Source organism: Macrobrachium rosenbergii, chromosome 51, assembly GCF_040412425.1.
Source record: "Macrobrachium rosenbergii isolate ZJJX-2024 chromosome 51, ASM4041242v1, whole genome shotgun sequence".
NCBI lineage: Eukaryota > Metazoa > Arthropoda > Malacostraca > Decapoda > Palaemonidae > Macrobrachium > Macrobrachium rosenbergii.
In genome coordinates this window covers 4689526-4710750 of record NC_089791.1, presented here as the reverse complement: position 1 = coordinate 4710750, position 21225 = coordinate 4689526, and the positions used below count along the sequence as shown (strand labels likewise).

General features: G+C 33.5%; 1 protein-coding gene across 5 annotated transcripts in view; it reads right to left on the bottom strand.

Annotated features, from left to right (window-relative positions):
* LOC136833121 (sodium channel protein 1 brain-like) overlaps positions 1–21225 on the bottom strand; it is a 564124-nt gene that overhangs the window by 260510 nt on the left and 282389 nt on the right. For all 5 annotated transcript variants that reach the window (XM_067094770.1, XM_067094772.1, XM_067094774.1 and 2 more), the window contains one exon: positions 9857–10040. In XM_067094770.1, coding sequence (XP_066950871.1) covers positions 9857–10040 — 184 coding nt within the window. The remainder of the gene's footprint in view (positions 1–9856; positions 10041–21225) is intronic.

The window sequence follows — 21225 nt, the reverse complement described above, 5'->3', positions numbered from 1 at the left end:
AACTTAAATTTAAAGTTCGCTTACCAGAGAGACGGTGAGAGTAACTGGTGAACACGACACTATATGAGAAGGAAAAATGGCATTCACCAAATAAGAGTATTCCCTCAAAGATTATTTTTTATGAAAAAATCTTAGATGATCGATAAAGTGGGGGATGTCTAAATGTCGCGTACAGTGAGGGTGGTACAGTAGAATGGAGACGGAGCGCCGTTGAGAATGTAAGATGTAAATACAAGCACCAGTCGCTTTAGATGAAGCTGATTTTGATAATCACTGCTATGTGACACCAGTATCGGATGCTGGCAATTCTGAAACAAACCTAGAGGTCATTTAGAAACAGGCAAGAATGTTCCGGCTGAAGAAGTGCTTTGCACGAGGCAGAGGTTTGCGAAGCATCTGTGGACGTGTAACGTAATTATAGTCGGAATAATGTTGAAAGAGACCGAGAGAACGGATGATAAAGGTGAAGGTATGAAAGGTTAAGAGATGGGTTTTGGAGGTGCAATGAATAATGTTAGCAGACGACAGAGCTAGAGGAAATAAAGAGGACGTATTAAAGGATGGTGAGGCATTAGAAAGTGAACAGCGAAAAGGCGAGAAAGCATGTAATCAATGAGAAATAACGGGAGAAGGCAGTGCAATGGCGTAAAGGATACTGAAATGCACGAGTTAAGGACAAAAACTGAACAAAGAAACTGGATGTGGAATGAGAGAATAAAAGACAAAGGAAAAGCTTTGTACTTAAAAAGTATAAGAAATATTAAAAGCTACAAAAGAAGAAATGAATGAAAAGACTTTCGGAACCAGATTGTGTTCAATTTGCACTTTGTTAAAAAATGACAGGAATTTTCTTATAAGAAATCCTTCCCACATAATGTCTGGAAAGAGTTAGAAGATAAGAAACGACAAAACATGAAGACGGTAGAAAATGTTACCTTGAGAAGGACGAGGACGAGATGAAATGATTTGGTCATGTAAAGCGAACAGAAAAATCTTGATTTTCTGTTCGCTTAAGGATGATTAACATGCTTTGCGAATAAAGCAAGAATTGGTGAATAATATAATAAATTCAAATGATAACACTATATTCTTGATGACATTTCTCATTAAATTTATGATGCAGCCATCATAACAGCCAAATTACCCACACGGTTTACAAACTTTAAGCCGGTTCCTACAGGGCTAGCGGCCGTCATTGTTACGGGAACATGTATAAATCAGATATTTGTATCAGTGGATCATTTCTGTATTTTTCTCGTTTACATGTATCCACGGATAATGCATAGTCTTGTATGATGTTACGGCTGAGTCATGTGCAAGACTAAACTCCAGGCTCTTAGCCTCTTTAACATTAATAAAAAAAAATAAAGATAAGGACTCCTACAGTTTTATTGGTAGGCGTAAAAAGAAAAAACTTTCAAAATAAAATCATTATATATACAATAACTTAGTTTTGACAACGTTGATGTTCAGGTAACGTATTCATGGAAGGTTTAAAAAGGATAATGAGTGCAAAGTTTGAAGGTGCGAAGGTACAGCAGAGGCTTGAAAGTATGATGGCTGGATTTCCACTGCGGGATATATACTGGATATTCAAAGAAAACGCACAAAGATGGTCATTCACTGAAGAATCCAAAGACGACTAATCACTCAAGAATACGAAGCTGAATATGTGTAAGGAATGATAAGCTTTGATATATATATATATATATATATATATATATATATATATATATATATATATATATATATATATATATATATATATATACAAACATTAAGCTACAAATGTCATTTAATATCCAATTCGCTCGACTTCGGAAATAATATATGTGTATATATATACATATATCAACTTTATCACATACACAATTGTTCTGTGGAATAGTAGAATTACTAAAAGGACCTCGTTCAAACTGGATGGTATCTAATGGAATATTTATTCAGAAAAAGTTACAAGCTTTCTTGGACAAACAGTCCACATTATCAAGTATGCGTACAGTGAAGTGGACTGTTTGTCCAAGAAAGCTTGTAACTTTTTCTGAATAAATACTCCATTAGATACCATCCAGTTTGAATGAGGTCCTTTTAGTAATATATATATATATATATATATATATATATATATATATATATATATATATATACATTATATATATACATATATACCGAAGGGAATTGTAATTGATAAGTGGTTCGTCATCTGTTTAAGGCGCGTCACTGAACGTCGTCGGTTCTCGTGTCAATGGTTCGAGCCGGTGAGATGACGAACCACTTATCAGTTATAATTCCCTTCGTTATATATAAACATATATCATTTCCGAGGTAGAGCGAATTGGATATTAAACGACGTTTGTAGCTTAATGTTTGTGTATAAAAAATCATGGTGATGTGATAAAAATTCATACACACACACACTCAAACACACACGCACGCACACACACACACACACACACACATATACATATATATATATATATATATATATATATATATATATATATATATATATATATATATATATATATATATATATATATATCATAGCTTATAATTCCTTTACACAAGCAGAATTACACAAAATCCAAAACAGAACACTGCCCCACCACGTCTGTTATTTTGGGGTCCTAGCCTCGCGTCAACAAGGCACGGTGGCACTCAGGTTAAAAGCCTCCAATGGCAAAAGCCTGCTGCTCTTAAACGCTGGAAACCATTTCATCAAACTTACAAACTCGTCGGGGCCTTGGAGGGTCAAGCAAACACATCAACCAACCGCGGGTTCGTTCAAAGCCACAAGAGCACATCCATCCTGACCCTTTATGCTGCTAAAATGTCAACGCACATCAAGCGATCCTTAAAGAACGAAACACTAACGCAACATAAGAGTCGTGAATGATGAAATACATATATTATTGTTTTGTATATTCCTATCTTGTTAATAAGAGTTGGAATAACAATTCTTAAAAAAATGACACCGGCTAGTGTGCACAAACATGTAAATGAACAGAAAGTTATGAACATTAAAATTCGTTATTTTAAAATCCTATGCTGTCATTCAAATCTTTTGGCAGAGGGTGAGTACAAATGCATATTCCTAAGTCGGTGTGACATTTAAGAAACAAGATTTACCTTTCACCTTTGGCTAAAATAGAAATACGAGTATACACAACACAGTTACAACGATGAACTGCTGCTGAGTGATCAAGCAGTCCAAACAGCCGGAATAATTGTCCCCTCAGATTATCCATGTGATGCCAGAAACCACCAAAAGATTAACCAAAAGTACACCGTACATGTCGCCTGACAACTGTTGCCTTCACCTGTGATTTGATTGATTCATAACAATATATGTGGGAAATATTTCTATTAGATCACCTCTGATACGACTGATTTGTAAAATTATATGCGAAAATTATTTATATTATATCGCCTCTGACTTAACTGATTTGTAACAATAAATGTGAGAAATAATTCTATTTGATCATCTCTGATTTGATTGAATTGCAAAAATATATGGGAGAAATATTTCTGTTATATCACCTCTGATATGATTGACTTATAAAGATACATGTGTGGAAGATTTTTATTATATCATCTCTGATCTGACTGATTTGTAGCAATATATGTGAGAAGTATTTCTGACTTTATTGATTTGTAACAATATATGTGAGAAATATTTCAATTAGATCACATCTAATTTGATTGATTTGTAAAAATACATGAGAGAAATATTTTTAATATATCACTTCTGATTTGACTGATTTGTAACAATATGTGTGTGAAATATTTTTATTAGATCACATCTAATTTGATTGTTTTGTGCACTTCTGATTTGACTGATTTGTAACAATATGTGTGAGAAATATTTCTAACATTCCAAAATTTAAACAGTCTTACAAGTAATGAAAAAGACTGAAAGCATCATACGCCACCATTAATGTTATTGTTCTCATTTGGCAAGAAATTTTCTTGTGCAGTTATATTTCAGTTTCGGGTATTTATCGAAAATATTTAAGTTCTCCAATCAAATGTTACACCATCAATCCGAGAAATCTACTGTGTTTTGCTTGTAAGTACCACTAATCAATCACTATTATTATGAGAATGTATGTGCGTTTATACATACATATGTATATATATATATATATATATATATATATATATATATATATATATATATATATATATATATATATATATATATATATATATATATATATGGACATTTCGACAGATGTAAATAAATAGATAATGAAGAATAAGGGAAGTCAAAATAGCTCATTTATCAATTGGTCACGAAATAAAAAGTAAGCAACTTGTATACAAATACACAAATAACATACGCATAATGCACATATAACATGATACATACATAAATACATGCAAATATGTGTATTTATGCATATATGGATGTATGCATGCGTGTACGTATGTAAGTACCTATATAAATACTATTCGTATATGCTAGTTTACACACACACACACACACACACACACACAGCAATTTTCCAATTGATACTCAGATAATAACACATCTAAGCCCTGCATATGAGCTGACCCATTCACTGGCATTTTCCAGAGCACTCCATGAAAAGCATCAGTTCGTTGAAGAAAAGCGATTGTGGTAATTTCCACCACCTCGTGATTTAAGATTTTTCTGTAACAGGCTGTTAATGTCGCCATTACTGAAACGATACCGCATTATTCCCGAATGAATGATATATGACTTCGCTTCAACAGGTGAAATTGTTATTTTTGGTCAAGTCTGTTAAAACTTATTTTCGAATATTATCTTGATTATTTGTCATCTTTAAATTTTATTTCCCCAGTTCAACCCACAAATTATTATCATTATTATTATTATAAAAATTTATGAAGACATTTATTGTTTTCGTCTCATTATTGTGTTTTTCATTATCGTTCCCATAACGTATTACGGCTCTGTATAATATATAATACAATAAAAGAGTTTATTTAATATTCAGTACAAAATATACCTAGTGTCTAGCTTTGGAGTTAAACAGTGACAAGAAGGAAAGGGCATTCATACTGACCCTTACAGCTGTACAGACTATGAAAGCAAAAGGTTATAGCATTTTCATCTCTTTTCGTATTTAAAGTCATCGTTCGGATGAATAAAAGTAATGCATTTCTGTTACATTTTGTTGGAAACCTGAATAAACAATATGCATAAAAATTGTGGAAGTTTTTAAATATATGAACAAATGGTTGTTGCAACATATCGTCTCTGCGAATTAAATGCTTAATTAATTAATTGTCTGGATATCAAAATTCTCTTGAAAGCTGCAGACCAGAAAAACTGAAATTAACCTTATGAATATAATATCGGAGGCTCAAATTATTGTGGCAACAGATCTGATAACTTGATAATAATAAAAATTGATTACACCTATTTAAAATAAGAGGATTAATTCTCTCCAAAACTGGCCATTAAACTAAATTTCTCTTGAAAACAGAACCGGAAACTCGAAAAGAAAGTAAGGAAAAAACAAGAGCATAATGATGGCAGCTGACATTCCGGAATACTATTCCTTTTACTTCACAAAAAAAATTGCCATAATCTGAATAATCCGAGTTATTTTGAGTTCAATCCAAAAACCGCAGAAGTTTTCCAAACTTCAGTTTATATGAGTTGAAATTACCTACCACAGAAGTTTGAGAAAATCGTAACTTTCCTTAATGAAAACGCAAGAATGCAGGAATCCAACCAGTGACTCCACTGGAAGATTCATTACGCATTCAACGGAGAGAGAGAGAGAGAGAGAGAGAGAGAGAGAGAGAGAGAGAGAGAGAGAGAGAGAGAGAGAGAGAGAGACTATAACTTGTCAAGAAAAGCTTAGCCTACAAGACCGTATCAACAAATAGGGAAGCGTTATTTCCTTATGATGAGTGAATTCACAAACACATAGACGGACAGAAATATTCCTTGTCCCGGGATATCTAATTTGCTAACTGCCAAAAGAAACACAAACAAGGGGAAAATGGCTGATAAGCTAATGGGTGCACCAAAAATTTATTTTCTTTAAGAGGATGGAAAAAATAACAGCTCATTCAGCTACAGCTCATTCAGACAAAAAAAAAAAAAAAAAAAAAAATTAAATTAAATCTTATTAAAAAGAGAGAATTTCGCATTATACCAATAAACTTTCGCAAATGTATATTTAATTACGTTAGAGCTGATGAAAAACAGAAATAAGATCATGAAAAAAAGTTTTCGTGACAGATTACTCAGATACCAGACCATGGAAACATAGCAGTGTAAGTGTGCAACTGAATTACATGTACCTTTCCCATAGGTATTTCAGGTTAATTAGGTTGGCATTCAACTCATTCCGATCATAATAAGATTTAATTACTATATGTATTTACATAGTTTAACAACTGATTACATCTGATGGCTAACAAAACGTTCTTTCTTCGTATTTTTCAGGTATATGCATATACATGATATATAAATGACAGTGCGCATACACGTGCTCACGAGTCGCATCTACCCAGACGTGTCGATCAGGGGCTTCATTCTTTTTCATTATTCACCATCTATAGTAACCAAGCAATATACTTAAAAAATATACTTACGTATTTGTACACACACACACATATATGTGTATGTATATAATTTATACACACACACACATATATATAGTGTATATATATACACACACATATATATATATATATATATATATATATATATATATATATATATATATATATATATATATATAAAATCATGAAGCTACAAATGTCGCTTAATATCAAATTCACGCTACCTCAGGAGTATCCCGATAGGGAATTATCACGGAAGGGAATTTATAAGTGATAAATGGATTGGTACTGCCGGGTCGCGATCCCACGGCACAGCACTTATCCAGCAACTCTAGTCGACGTTCTACCACTGAGTAGTACCAATCCATTTATCACTTATAAATTCCCCTTCGGTGATAATTCCCTATCGGGATACTCCTGAGGTAGCGTGAATTTGATATTAAGCGACATTTATAGCTTCATATTGTATATAAATCACATTGTAATAAAAATTTCATATATATATATATATATATATATATATATATATATATATATATATATATATATACACACATACACATATATATATATATATATATATATATATATATATATATATATGTGTGTGTGTGTGTGTGTGTGTATGCATGCATGTATGTATGTATGATCAGGCTAGCCATGTCCTCTCTTTTTTATACCAAGTATTGGAATTATATCGCTGATTGCATTTAAAATTTCTTTTTAAATCATCGCAACTAATCATCTTTCAACAGACGGCTTTTGATGCTGTGTGATTGTGGGCCCCAGTTCTTTTTCTGTGCACTCCGTTGAAGCGTGTTTTTTCAACCTGTCTGGACTAGAAAACGATATAGTTTGTGCGTGCCTTAGCCTTTGTATAAACAATGACCCCATAATTTGCTAAAGGAGGAGCATTGCTGCAAAGTGCAAAATCACAAGTTCTTTATAAAAGCACGAATATTAACTATTGCCTTTGAAACAAAATCACAGTTTAGTTAATCAAAATAATGCAGCTTTAGAATTAACTTTCACGAGAACAGTTATCTGTTACTTGAAGACCCTCCCAGTCAAGTTTCAATAATTACATTATATTCTTCCAAGTTGATTTCATATATTACAATCAATAAGAGACAGAAAAAAGTATTTAGGTTATTATTCTATTCAGTTTTTTGTGTGAAGGGAGGAGAATTGAACGATTTTCAACAAGGAGTTGCAAAGCTCAAAACCTCTGAACCAGTCTAAATCAAAATGCAAAACTGATGGACACTCGCGAATATATTCCAGTGACATTTGTTACTGGGGAATTACATCGAACTGTTTAATCGTTAAAATATTCAATAATTTACCCAGGAATGAAGGTAAAAAGATACAAAACTAATATTCTTCTGGAGATGACTAAGTTTTTTACATAATTTAATAATAAACAGACGAAAACAAAAGGCACATTTTTCTAGACATAGTTTAAAGGAAAGGCAGGCAAAAATCTGGTCACCAGTTTTTGATAAGTCTAGTCTCGGGGTCTACGACTTCGTGGTTGGGATAATTGAAGGATAAGAATATAACACATGACGGTACATTCCGCTTTATCACACCAGGATATGTGAAATAACGGAAATAAAACCAAGATCTATTGCAATTCCATAAAAATATTTTTTCTTTCACTCGCGTATGTAAGTGATATAAACATTGTTAAAATGTTGGTGATACCAAGAAATCAACAAACAAACGCATAGGAAGACAACAGGTATAGAAATACGTCAATGATAGATTTCTTGAATACCCTAAGTGGAATTTTCGGACGCTTCGCACATTGTAAAATGTTTGTTTACCTAAAGGTGAAAACCAATATCAACTTGCAAATCATCATCAAACCACTTCGATATGTGAGCCAATCTCATGAATCTTCAGAAAACTTGTCGGTTTTTGTTGCTTCCTACACTAGGCACGGGATTTAGCTTAAATGTGAAGCAATCAACCACGTCGAGGACAAGACTGTCTGGAAATAGAACCAACTCTGTGTATGTCACTGTGCACGTCTATAACCGCGCCCACACACATGTACCTACAATATGCAAATTACCTCTAGTCTTTTCAATTAGATTCTTTTTCTGACAGAAAGTTTTTATAGGTTTGTGATAGTCTTAACTGTAAATGCCGAAAATTACTCATCACTTTCAATTTCTCCTCTCTCTCTCTCTCTCTCTCTCTCTCTCTCTCTCTCTCTCTCTCTTTTGTACAGAAAAATGTCAATACATTCCATTAAAACGTATGAAGCGATTCCCAAACGATTAATTAGTTGATAAAGCTCACCAATCTTCTTAAATTGTTTGTGTGTGTGAGAGAGAGAGAGAGAGAGAGAGAGAGAGAGAGAGAGAGAGAGAGAGAGAGAGAGAGAGCAAAATTAATAATTCTACATTATTTAACTTAAAAATGCGTGAAAGAAATAGGACATCTTTCGAACGCATGAATATATCATCATCGGCCAGAAAAGTGAGAAAAAGGATTACTGCTGTGGTTGCCACTGTGATACACACACACACACACACACACACACACACAGGAGGTTGCACTGACCATTAACCTGTGCCAAGGCTGTGCAAATCCTCCCCTCCCAAAAAGCCACATTCTTGTCAATGCCAAAAGCTAATCATTTGTTGCAATTCACAATAATTACTAAATCGAATGACGCAAAATCTACGGCCATGGAGCGTAGTGTTTTAATTTCCTCAGCGTGGGAAACCTGAATTGAGGCTGAGCAATCCTCCCTCGACAAAAACCTAAGCAACCGTTGTTAGTCACGAGACCCTCCTTAGGGTAAGATTCTCTTAATAATCCGCAAACTAGTGATACCACCACAGCAACAACAACAATAATAACACCTTCATGTATTCGGCATGAAAAGAATGTCATAACGATAAAACTCAATGTAGAAGAGACTAGAGCTTGTCACCGAATAAAAAAAAAAATCACTCTCTATTGAAAATTAGTGTTAATAAAACTGGTAATTCATATTAAAAGACTTAAAAAAAGAAACAATATGTCAATGATTCATTGCATTTCATACATCTTCACAAGGAGAATTTAAAAACCAGGTCAGTTTCCTTTACAGTAAAAATAACGGAATGACGATAATGAAATACAACTTTGCACTGAACCCACCCAACAAAAGACACAATGCCAAAAGCAATCTCATAACGAAAAAAGATAAATAAACAGTTAAAATGAATATCTTAATAGACTTTCACCATGATTAAGTGTCACTACAGAAAAAAGGATTTGTACTCACTCATCCCATTCTCTGCTTGTGAGGTTGCTGCGATCGATGTACTTCACGCACTTGTTCATGAGAACGCCCATGTACACCTGCAGGGCGAACAAGGCGAACACCATCAGGCAGAACACCGTCAGAGTCATGACCTCCACCAATTGTTTGATGCTGTTCAGGAGGGCGTTGATGATAGTCTTCAGTCCTGCAATGACGGACAAGAAAAATTGAGTTTAACTTTTGTTTCACATACAAACGCAAAAAACACACAAAAGTATATAATAATATACATATATATAATTATATATATATATATATATATATATATATATATATATATATATATATATATATATATATATATATATATATATATATATATATATATATATATATATATATATATATATATATATATATATATATATATATATATATATATATATATATATATATATATATATATATATATATATATATATATATATATATAGAGAGAGAGAGAGAGAGAGAGAGAGAGAGAGAGAGAGAGAGAGAGAGAGAGCATCTTTTGAAGTATTGCTAATATTTATGCTTCAAAGATTGAAGAGGGGCCTATTATTGTTGATTAAATCCAGTAAAATGAGAGAGAGAAAGAAAGACTCTTCTAAAGAAACGTTAATCTGTGTATTTCAAACATTGTGGGAGCACACATCGAGAATAACTAACCAATGAGTAACATACAAGAGTAAAATTGTGCACCAAATATTTTCTTTCATGAAATTTTGGCCTTTGAGCCAGCGAAAGAGCACTTTCGGCCATTCATCGCTTTCGATCTTTCGATAGTGAGAAGAGGGAGCTGTAGTGTCTGAACAGCAAGATAGAGAGATCTAGAAAATAAGGGAGATGAAGTACAATGATGCATAGTTGCATTAAGAGGTAATAGTTAGAGAGGGTGGACGGCACAACTAGTGAAATAAAGGGGGAACGAAGGTGCAGTAATTATTGCACCAAAAATAAGGCTAGCTGAATAAATATAGCAAAATTTTTGAAGATTTCAAAACCAATCTTGTTTTCATCAGCAAATTTAGGACGGCATCAGTGCAATTCATTCATTACGTAACAATGTGAGGTGCCAGAATATATTCAACTTCAAAGCAGTCATCTCCAAGGAGCTGTGTACGAACTGATGTAATCAGAACGAAATCCGAGGAGGAGGTAATCTGTAGTGACACTAGAACATGATAAAAGTCAGAACATACAAAAGTGAAAAACTCAGGCGTCGATGGAATTTTTAAATGTTCTACTTGCAGAAATTTAGTGAATGTTTACTATATATGCGGGTTTAATGACGGCATGACACGAAGGACCAATTTAAACATTCCATCGACGTCTGAGTTTTTCATTTTCATATATTCTGATTTTTATTATGTTCAGGTGTCACTATATATGCTTGTACAGTATATATATATATATATATATATATATATATATATATATATATATATATATATATATATATATATATATATATATATATATATATATAAATGTGTGTGTGTGTATCTGGTCAGCGAGAGAGAGAGAGAGAGAGAGAGAGAGAGAGAGAGAGAGAGAGAGAGAGAGAGAGAGAGAGAAACATATGAACGTCCTTATAAGTAGGATCGACTGTTTGTGAGTCGATGGCCGAGAGCGCTTCATGTATCACAACGCACGAGACTTTACGAAATGGAAAACAAAATTTATGAAATTTATTAATAATTTTCATATGAAGTAACTATTGCCAAACTTTAGACACATAATTATGTTATTAACCCAAAAGATGTGGAAATTATTACATGTAAATCTAACAACACTTTTACGGAACGAATATTTCGTAATGCTGAAAGTTTCATTATTCGCTTATTCAAAATAAAATCCTGTTATAAACCGGAGTATGAAATCCGGGTTATAAAATGTTCATCACAGACGCAATTTCTAACTAAAAAGGAATCCCGAAATTTACTAATATTAAATGTAATCATTATCCGGTACATCGAAATCTTCAAAAGTCGTGTTCGTGTATGAATGGGAAGAATCATCACAAGATTTAATGTTCACAAATTAGAGAATTACTGAAGCAATTCTGCCTAGATTGTAGCATTTTGTATTACCTTACGAGAGAGAGAGAGAGAGAGAGAGAGAGAGAGAGAGAGAGAGAGAGAGAGAGAGAGAGAGAGAGAGAGAGAGAGAGAGAAAAAGTATCATTCGTACCTTTCTTTTTGCATATAATAATAATAATAATAATAATAATAATAATAATAATAATAATAATAATAATAATAATAATAATAATAATAATAATAATAATTTTCACTACACAGGTGAACTACACTTCGATAAAAATGTCAAAGTAATCCCTTCAGTGGTTTCTGCTGGACCAGTGTAAAATTTTTGTTCACATTTTTTTTCAGTTCTTATGTTTGAGGTGCAGTAACATAATATGCAAAAAAAAAAAAAGTATACCTTAGTTTTACCAGACCACTGAGCTGATTAACAGCTCTCCTAGGGCTGGCCCGAAGGATTAGACTTATTTAACGTGGCTAAGAACCAATTGGTTACTTAGCAACGGGACCTACAGCTTACTGTGGAATCCGAACCACATTATAGCGAGAAATGAATTTCTATCACCAGAAATAAACAGTTCTTATGTTTGAGGTGCAGTAACATAATATGCAGCTTCGTAATGGTTGTTCCCCTGTAATTGTCCTATTGTCTATCAAATCCTCGATTATTCGCCTTCGAAATTGTCGGAGTTACTCAACATAAACGTTAAGAAGAACGATCTTCATAAATCATAAACAACAGCAACACAACACATGCATAAGGTAATCAAAACTACTCTTTTAGCAACACTTCTAACAATTTAGGACTTCCAACTGTGATCTTCCATTTTTATATCCTTGACAAAATGCAAGCCAGCGCCATCATAAAGCTCACATCTGAGCAGCAACAGAAGGAAGGTGCTGGTGAGGTGAGCTCTCTTGCAAATATTTTGCTTGCAGTTGAATCGTTACTATTAAAATATTTGTGTAGGAACTTAAGCTGTACTTACTATATAATAGAAAAAAATATCATTAAAGCTTTAAAATTCAAATAAAAAAATCCCCAAAAGTAACTAATACAACCTCTAAAACTGTTTTGCATACAAAAACCGACCGCAAATGAGAACTGAAGATAAGACAGAGATTAGGCAACCAATAATCATGACTTCTCATCTTTGTGCTCCTTTCTATATTTGTAAGCATATTTACCTTTATATACAAAAACACATACACACAGACTCATACACTAATATACGCACACACATACACGAGAGCGTTCACCGAGCCAGACCTCTGTTGAGGCTGGGCAAATCACCCTCCAAAAGGTCCATTCTTCCCACAAATCACATTCCTATCTCTGCCAAAATGAAAACGAGACTGAGCTTTCCACCCACAAATGGTCTTTCTCTTAAATGCTGCATCACTATCCCTCCCGAAATTTAATCATCTGTTGCTGGTTTCGAGGGCCACCAGCTGATAAAATTTTCGTAAAAATACACGAAACCTTTCACTTGATCGCACTCATAAACCGACAAATAAAACGAACCAAAAACAGTTACGGCAGAAGAGGCCTAATTCCGTTTCGCATTTGCGATAAAACGATGAAAATGTTCGCAAATTAATGATTAACACCGATAATCTGACTGTAGAAACGTGAGTCAATGGCGAGTTCAGATGATTTTGGGGAGGATGCGATGACCGAAATAAACCCCGAGAGTTCTGAATACAGCTCCGCGGCTGAGCAAGTGAGGCCAAATGTACACTTTGCTCGCACGTGCAAATATAGCATTTTATATAGTGTTTCAGCCAACAACACTTTCTCACAAAACATGAAAGCTTGAAAAGACACCAAACCCTAGCCTCAGCTCCAAGGTATTCTGAGACTGTGTAATCAAGATTGAAGCTTCCTTGAGAATATTTTCATTCCTGCACCAGTAAAAAAAGTCTCACCGTTATTATTACAACTCTACATAAAGGCCAGCTGTTTATATAAAATGCATCTAATTTTTCATTTTTCATAAGAGACTCTTTCAGAGTTTGCACATTTCTAATAGTTCACCGCTCTCCCCGCCCCCCTCTCTCTCTTTCGTACGCGTGCGCGTGCACACTCACACACACAACACTCACACACACACTTGCTTGTTCAATAAGCATGTATGATTACGCACCGCAGATTCCAAGTTGTTCCCATGCTCTAAAACTTCAAGATTCGCCCGACCATCTTTCCTGAATGTCGTTCCTTTCATCAAATTTTCTGCCATTCTCGCCACTCCAATTATATGACATTCCCTCTTTCCACATTCCTCCATTTATCACTATTTGCTCTAAAACAGCTTTAGGAGTATATCACATCTGTCCTTCTATGCTCATCAACAAATAATGTTTCACTTAGTTCGGAAACTTTACTAATATTTTAATTTAGTAACCTCTTACGGGGGCATTTACAAAACCCATTCACAAAAGGCAACTTATCACCAATCTATTTCAAACACTGCATAGCCGATGAATGTACAGCAAGAGCTTTCGTGTTCCATTCACAATAACTCTTCTTAACATCCCAGTTCATTATTCCTCATCTTTTCTTAGTTACACTTGATATGCAATTTATTAAGAAGACGTTTCTTTCATTTAATCTCCTCCTAACACAACATTGCTTAAACATAAATTAGTTTCCTACTTAAATAACAAGCGCCGAACTTTGTGATTAGCATATAGGACGGTATGTTATCTCCAAACCAATTAGTTGAATTTGCTACATCGAACCCATTTTTATTTTATTTTCACCTCTACAGCAGCTTCAAAAACTCAGTTTCAGTTTCGTATTTTCCTCATAAAGCCTTTGAATAGTAGTACACCAATAAATACAACCAATTCGGTCTTTACCAGAGCACACATTAATATCCTTTTTCCTTAAATCTTTCTGCAGTTATACTCACGCTCAAGTTTGTGAACATCATTTTGAAAATAACATCGTCCATTTTTCTGCAGTTAAGTCAGTTAAGTTTTGTCAGTGTCATGACATACACCTGTTCATCAGCCATCCTAAACAATATCACTTTCTGGTGTCTAGCACCCGAGTGGATTGTTACTTCATCTCCACTTCAACTTGACCGTAGTTTCTATTTTGCAATGGTTCCCTCCGCTTATCAACGATCTGTTAATTGCCTTCTGTCAGTCAACCCATTTCCATCAACGATTTCATTCTGCATTTTCCTCTCTCCAAAATATCTGTTCTCCAACAAAACTGTCCACGTTTCTGTCACCCTTTCATCAGGCCTAAGCTGGTTATCTCATTTCCCCCGACTTACTTCCCCTCCCTCTAAAAATCTGTTTTGTTTATTCTCTCTTCCCCATTTTCAAAGGAGCCTAAGCTTGGAAAGTCTGCTGTAGCACATTCTTCATTTTACCAAGTCTCCATTTATTCTTTTTGTCCAAACATCCGTAACAATACGTTCTCATTTCCCCCGAGGAAGACCTTTTGTAAATTTCTCATTTTGTGTGACCCTTTTTATATCTTTAATTTATTTTACCTTTTTAAAACCTCATTTTGTGTGAGCTTTTTTTATATCTTTAGTTTCTTTTACCTTATTAAAATCTCATTTTGTGTGACCTTTTTATATCTTTAGTTTATTTTACCTTTTAAAATCTCATTATGTGTGACCTTTTTTATATCTTTAGTTTCTATTACCTTTTAACATCTCATTTTGTGTGACCTTTTTATATCTTTAGTTTCTTTTACCTTTTTAAAAACTCATTTTGTGTGACCTTTTTATATCTTTATAGTTTCTTTTACCTTCTTAAAATCTTATTTTGTGTGATCTTTTTATATCTTTATAGTTTCTTTTACCTTCTTAAAATCTCATTTTGTGTGACCTTTTTATATCTTTATAGTTTCTTTTACCTTTTTAAAATCTCATTTTGTGTGACCTTTTTATATCTTTATAGTTTCTTTTACCTTCTTAGAATCTCATTTTGTGTGACCTTTTTATATCTTTATAGTTTCTTTTACCTTTTTAAAATCTCATTTTGTGTGATCTTTTTATATCTTTATAGTTTCTTTTACCTTCTTAAAAACTCATTTTGTGTGACCTTTTTATATCTTTATAGTTTCTTTTACCTTCTTAAAATCTCATTTTGCGTGATCTTTTTATATCTTTATAGTTTCTTTTACCTTCTTAAAATCTCATTTTGTGTGACCTTTTTATATCTTTATAGTTTCTTTTACCTTTTTAAAATCTCATTTTGTGTGACATTTTTATATCTTTATAGTTTCTTTTACATTTTTAAAATCTCATTTTGTGTGACCTTTTTATATCTTTATAGTTTCTTTTACCTTTTTAAAATCTCATTTTGTGTGACCTAGACGTAACCTTGCGTAGTCATGAAATTCTCGTAGTTTTTCTGTCATTTGTACATTCATTGTCCTGCTACACTTTTGAAAGGATACCATAGTATAAATACATTTCTTTCTTCAATTGTTTAGGAACTTTCTTTAGCAGAGATAGCTTCCTCTCTATAGCTTTCTAATCACCTATTAATCGTTTAAACTCCTCTCACTGCTTTCATTGTATTTCTAAACCTAAATCCTCTAGGAGATAATCACAACACATTGGAATTTAAGCACTTCCCATTCCATATAGAAAAGATTACATGTACTTTCGTAAGTCAAAAAACACAAGCATGGGTACCTGTAGTTTCATACATAAGCTACATACATAAATTTGTATATATGTGTACATATATACAAATATATACTCATATATATAAATATATATGTATATAGTAATATATAAATATATATTTATATACAAAGATACATACATACATACATATATACATACAAATACAAATATGTAGCCGGTAAGTATCAGCAAAAGAACGCTCTTTCGTGGGCGAAATAAATTCAGACAATAAAGCCCTCTTTCCTAGGCTACAGAAATTACGAACTTTACACTTTTCGCCTTTCTCTAAACTGCATCAGAAGAACCTAAAAGATGACTGACAAAAACAAAAATTCGAGGTAAAAAAAAAAAAAAATTAAAATGAGTCATTTATAAAAACTGGAATCATTGTTGTAGTCCAAAAACTGTTGCCATACAATTAATGGGAATTTCATCGTCATATTCCAAATCTATTTCATATTAAAGAAAAACTATTAACACGAAGACGACAAATATTATCTGGGTAGAAATGAAATCTGGTACTAGAAAGTAAACATTTATTACAAACTGATACTCTATTGAAATAGTACAGTAGCATTGACTCTGTCGGGAAAAGGTACTTTCAAAGCTAGTGCTAAAAGCACCCGAAGGTTTGAAAATGGTGAACGAAAGTCTCACAACCTCATTTACTCACAAACTCGTCAAAAATAATGCCAAGACGCCGAAAGTCAATTAGTACATCTACGGTTTCTATTTCTGGCATACATCTACTGGAGGATAATTTTCAGTCAGTTCAAAATTGATTTTAGTACATTAAATGTTGATGAGGCAGTGCATATTTACAGGTGAACTTTTACTGCCGTGAGTGAGGAAAACCTGTTTTTGGGTTACGACAATTAATAGCCAAGGTAAAGCATTTGTAACCTCGTCTGACAGGCAGTGCTAGATATCAAAAGGATCATCAACATCCTTCCTGACATAATGTATTCAGTTAGAAGAAGAATTGCAGAACCTTACCTGCTACACTGCAGTCTGTTCCGAAATAAAAAAAATACACCCTATTTGATGTACTGAACAAAATTCCGGAAATAAAAATGGCAAAACTCTCCCTGGCGCATTGCTTGTAATTCCAAAAAGAAAAGTTGTAAAGACCCTCATCTGATAAACAGTACTTTATTCTCAAAGGAAAATATACAGAACTCTTTTGGACATTCATTACTTCCTTCCAGAGCAAAAACGATAAACCTCCATGATGTACAGAATTTCATTCACAAAACAATATTTACAGAAGCGTCAGTGACATACTAGACCCAGTTCCGAAGACAAAATTTACATAACGGCCATACTGCATTCATTTCCAAAACGAACAATTATACCGCATTTAATTCCAATCAACAATTGCTGTATGCAATGTTTGATTCAGAAAATATCATTAACAGAATTCTGCATGATATACCGTTTTTAACTTAAAGAATAAAAATGATGGAATTTTCCCTTTTATATTGTAATTAACTTCAAGAAGAAAAGATTTTTCCATGATATATTGTATTTCATGAAGAAAAGTTTCAGAAATCTCTCTCATTTGTTGTGTTTAATTCCGGGAAGAAATCTATCCGATATACAAAATTTAATACATGAAAGAAAAGTTACAGAATACACTCAGATATTTACATAGAATGTAATTCCAAAACCTTTCATGATAGTTTGCATTCATTTCCGTAACTGAAATTTACAAAGCACTGATCCGAGGAACTGTATCTGATTCTGGAGAGAAAATTACGAAAACTCGCTCTGCTATGTTGCATTTAATTCTCAAAAGAAAGCAAGGAGGCCTTATCCTTAATTCCCCAAAAGGAAAGTAGAACTCGAGATGTGGCTCTTCATCACTGAAGCAAAGGCTGACAAACTGGAGGAACTCTGACAACGAGGAAGTGAAATGGGGTTTACTGAGAGAAGAGAGAAGAGGGAAACATGAGAAAAATGAAACATCAAACGTTAGAAGAAAATAGAATGGAGAAATAGAAACAGGATAGGAAAATGGATATTATCATTACTAATATTTCAGTGGATGAAACCTATTCACATGGAACAATCCCACGGGGCCACTGACTTTAAATTCAAGGTTCCAAAGAAAGTTGGTTTCAACCTCCCACACTGCAGCAGTAACTGATCATGATACAGAGCCAATGATTACTCACTGCCCTGGGAGAGACGCGAACTCGCGATATCTGAATGGCATGCCACGACACTGACCACTATACCAGCGGACCAGCTATCGAGAAAGGAGAGAAGTGGGGAGAGGAAAAATGAAGTAATAATGAAATGCTGCACATGAAAGGAAACGAGGCCTGGAAAAAATTGTAGCAAGGTTCAGTAAGCAACGGAAGAGTGTTTGTGACGGAAACTGATGCTGCAGAAGTAGTAGACGAGAAAAAGTTAACAAGTGAATGAATGAGAAAAATAAAAGAATGACATGCAAAGATGAAGAAATGAGGGCGAGGGTGAAAAAAAAAAAAACTGACGCAACCGAAGACAAAAGAATGCAGAAATATTACAAAGAACGCGTTTACTGGAGGAAGGATGACTGGCGGAGAGAGAACAAGAGATCAGGAGAGGAAGAAGACAGAAAACAAGGAAAGAGAAAGTGAAACTGAATATACCGTAAAACAAAGCAGTGAAAGGAATGGAGGAGAGAGCAGAGTGAAGTGAATGCACAAAATAGGTTACACAAGACGAGAATGAAAAAGAAAGCAAAATAAGAACGTGTAAGATAAACAACTGGAACACGGTATAAGAGAAGTGGAATGAAAAGAACGTGCCACTGTCTCCGAATCGCTCAGACATTTAAGCCCGAAATTTAAAATCATAAGTTTACTGCAAATATCTGATACTGAACAGCTTTCTGTAATGAAACACGAAAAATATTAATTTAATTGGCAATATAGCACATAAGTGTCAAAACATACTGCTCACATGGATAAACACATTTTAAAACATAATAAAAGGATTATTATTATTACCATTATTATTAATATTATTATTATTATCATTATTATTATTACTATTATTATATGAGAAAAATGCTCTTAATTTTATGCTTGCAACGCAATATCATGATCATTTAAAACCCTCACCCCAACGTTGGCAGTTGCAATGCCATAAGATTTATGTATAAGGACTCAAAATAGAAACATAAGGTAAGTGAAGAGTGAGGTGTTTCTAAATTGTCAACTAAGCCATTATTCAGGTTGTTTATGAGCACAGACAATATATATATATATATATATATATATATATATATATATATATATATATATATATATATATATATAATATTTATATACATAAATATATGTATTTACACACATAAATGCATGTGTAGGTCTGAGTTTGTGTATATATATATATATATATATATATATATATATATATATATATATATATATATATATATATATATATATATATATATGAGTGTGTGTGTGTGTACTCAGACCTATATATATAATTTATATATATATATAAATATATATATATATATATATATATATATATATATATATATATATATATATATATATATATATATATATATATATATATATATATATATATATATATATATATATATATATATATATATATACACATGTTTGTATGCATCTATGTTTCAAGAACACTGGCATATATAAAGTGATAATCTCACCGTAAAAGAATTTTGTTTTGTATTGAGTTTTCTAGGAATAACATCTGAAATGCGATCCCGTAGGAGTCTGAAAGATTTCTCGAGCCAAAGGACCAGACTACACGGCACCTCCGAAGACGTTTGGATTTGGGGGTTGGGGATCCTTTATGGCAGACATCTTTAACACAGGGATTCCTTCTCTCTCTCTCTCTCTCTCTCTCTCTCTCTCTCTCTCTCTCTCTCTCTCTCTCTCTCTCTCTCTCTTAATGCAGCGTTTGAAACAGTCGCATATGGATACACCAAAACTTCCATTCACCCCCCACAAATTGCATACGCCGATTGAGAGAGAGAGAGAGAGAGAGAGAGAGAGAGAGAGAGAGAGAGAGAGAGAGAGAGAGAGCGTAGTCACAACCTTTTTATGAGGAAAATTAATTAGTAAGCCAAATATTGCATCTTTTAGACTTTATCTAGAAAACCAGTTAATTACTCAAAGAAGACGCAAACACGGCCGTCCAAATCATACAGAACGGACCATTGCTGCCTTCGGTTCTGTATATCCTATACTCTAATCATAGTCTAAAGTATGAATGAGGAGCGTGATGCACCTAAGCCGATTAATAGTGTAATGGACGACATCTCTTTTTTCTGCATTACTCCTTGTCTTAACGTAAAAGACCCTGAAAAATCATTTTAACTTTTATTTCCTTTCCGACTAAAATGTAAGCTTGACCTTCAGATAAAGCTTGAGAACAAAATGAGAAGAGCATCGGGGCTTTCTCCTCAAAAGCTCTCCACCCACGCCTCTGTGGATGAGCCTGAGGTCCATATATATCAACCATGGATGAACCTACCGCGAGGCACGAAGAAAATGACGTCATAAGACATGAAGACGATGACATCATAAGTCACAATATGGACGACGTAATACTGTATTTTTTGGGGAGCTTAGAGGGAAGCCTTCTGATCCATGGAAAAAGGTAT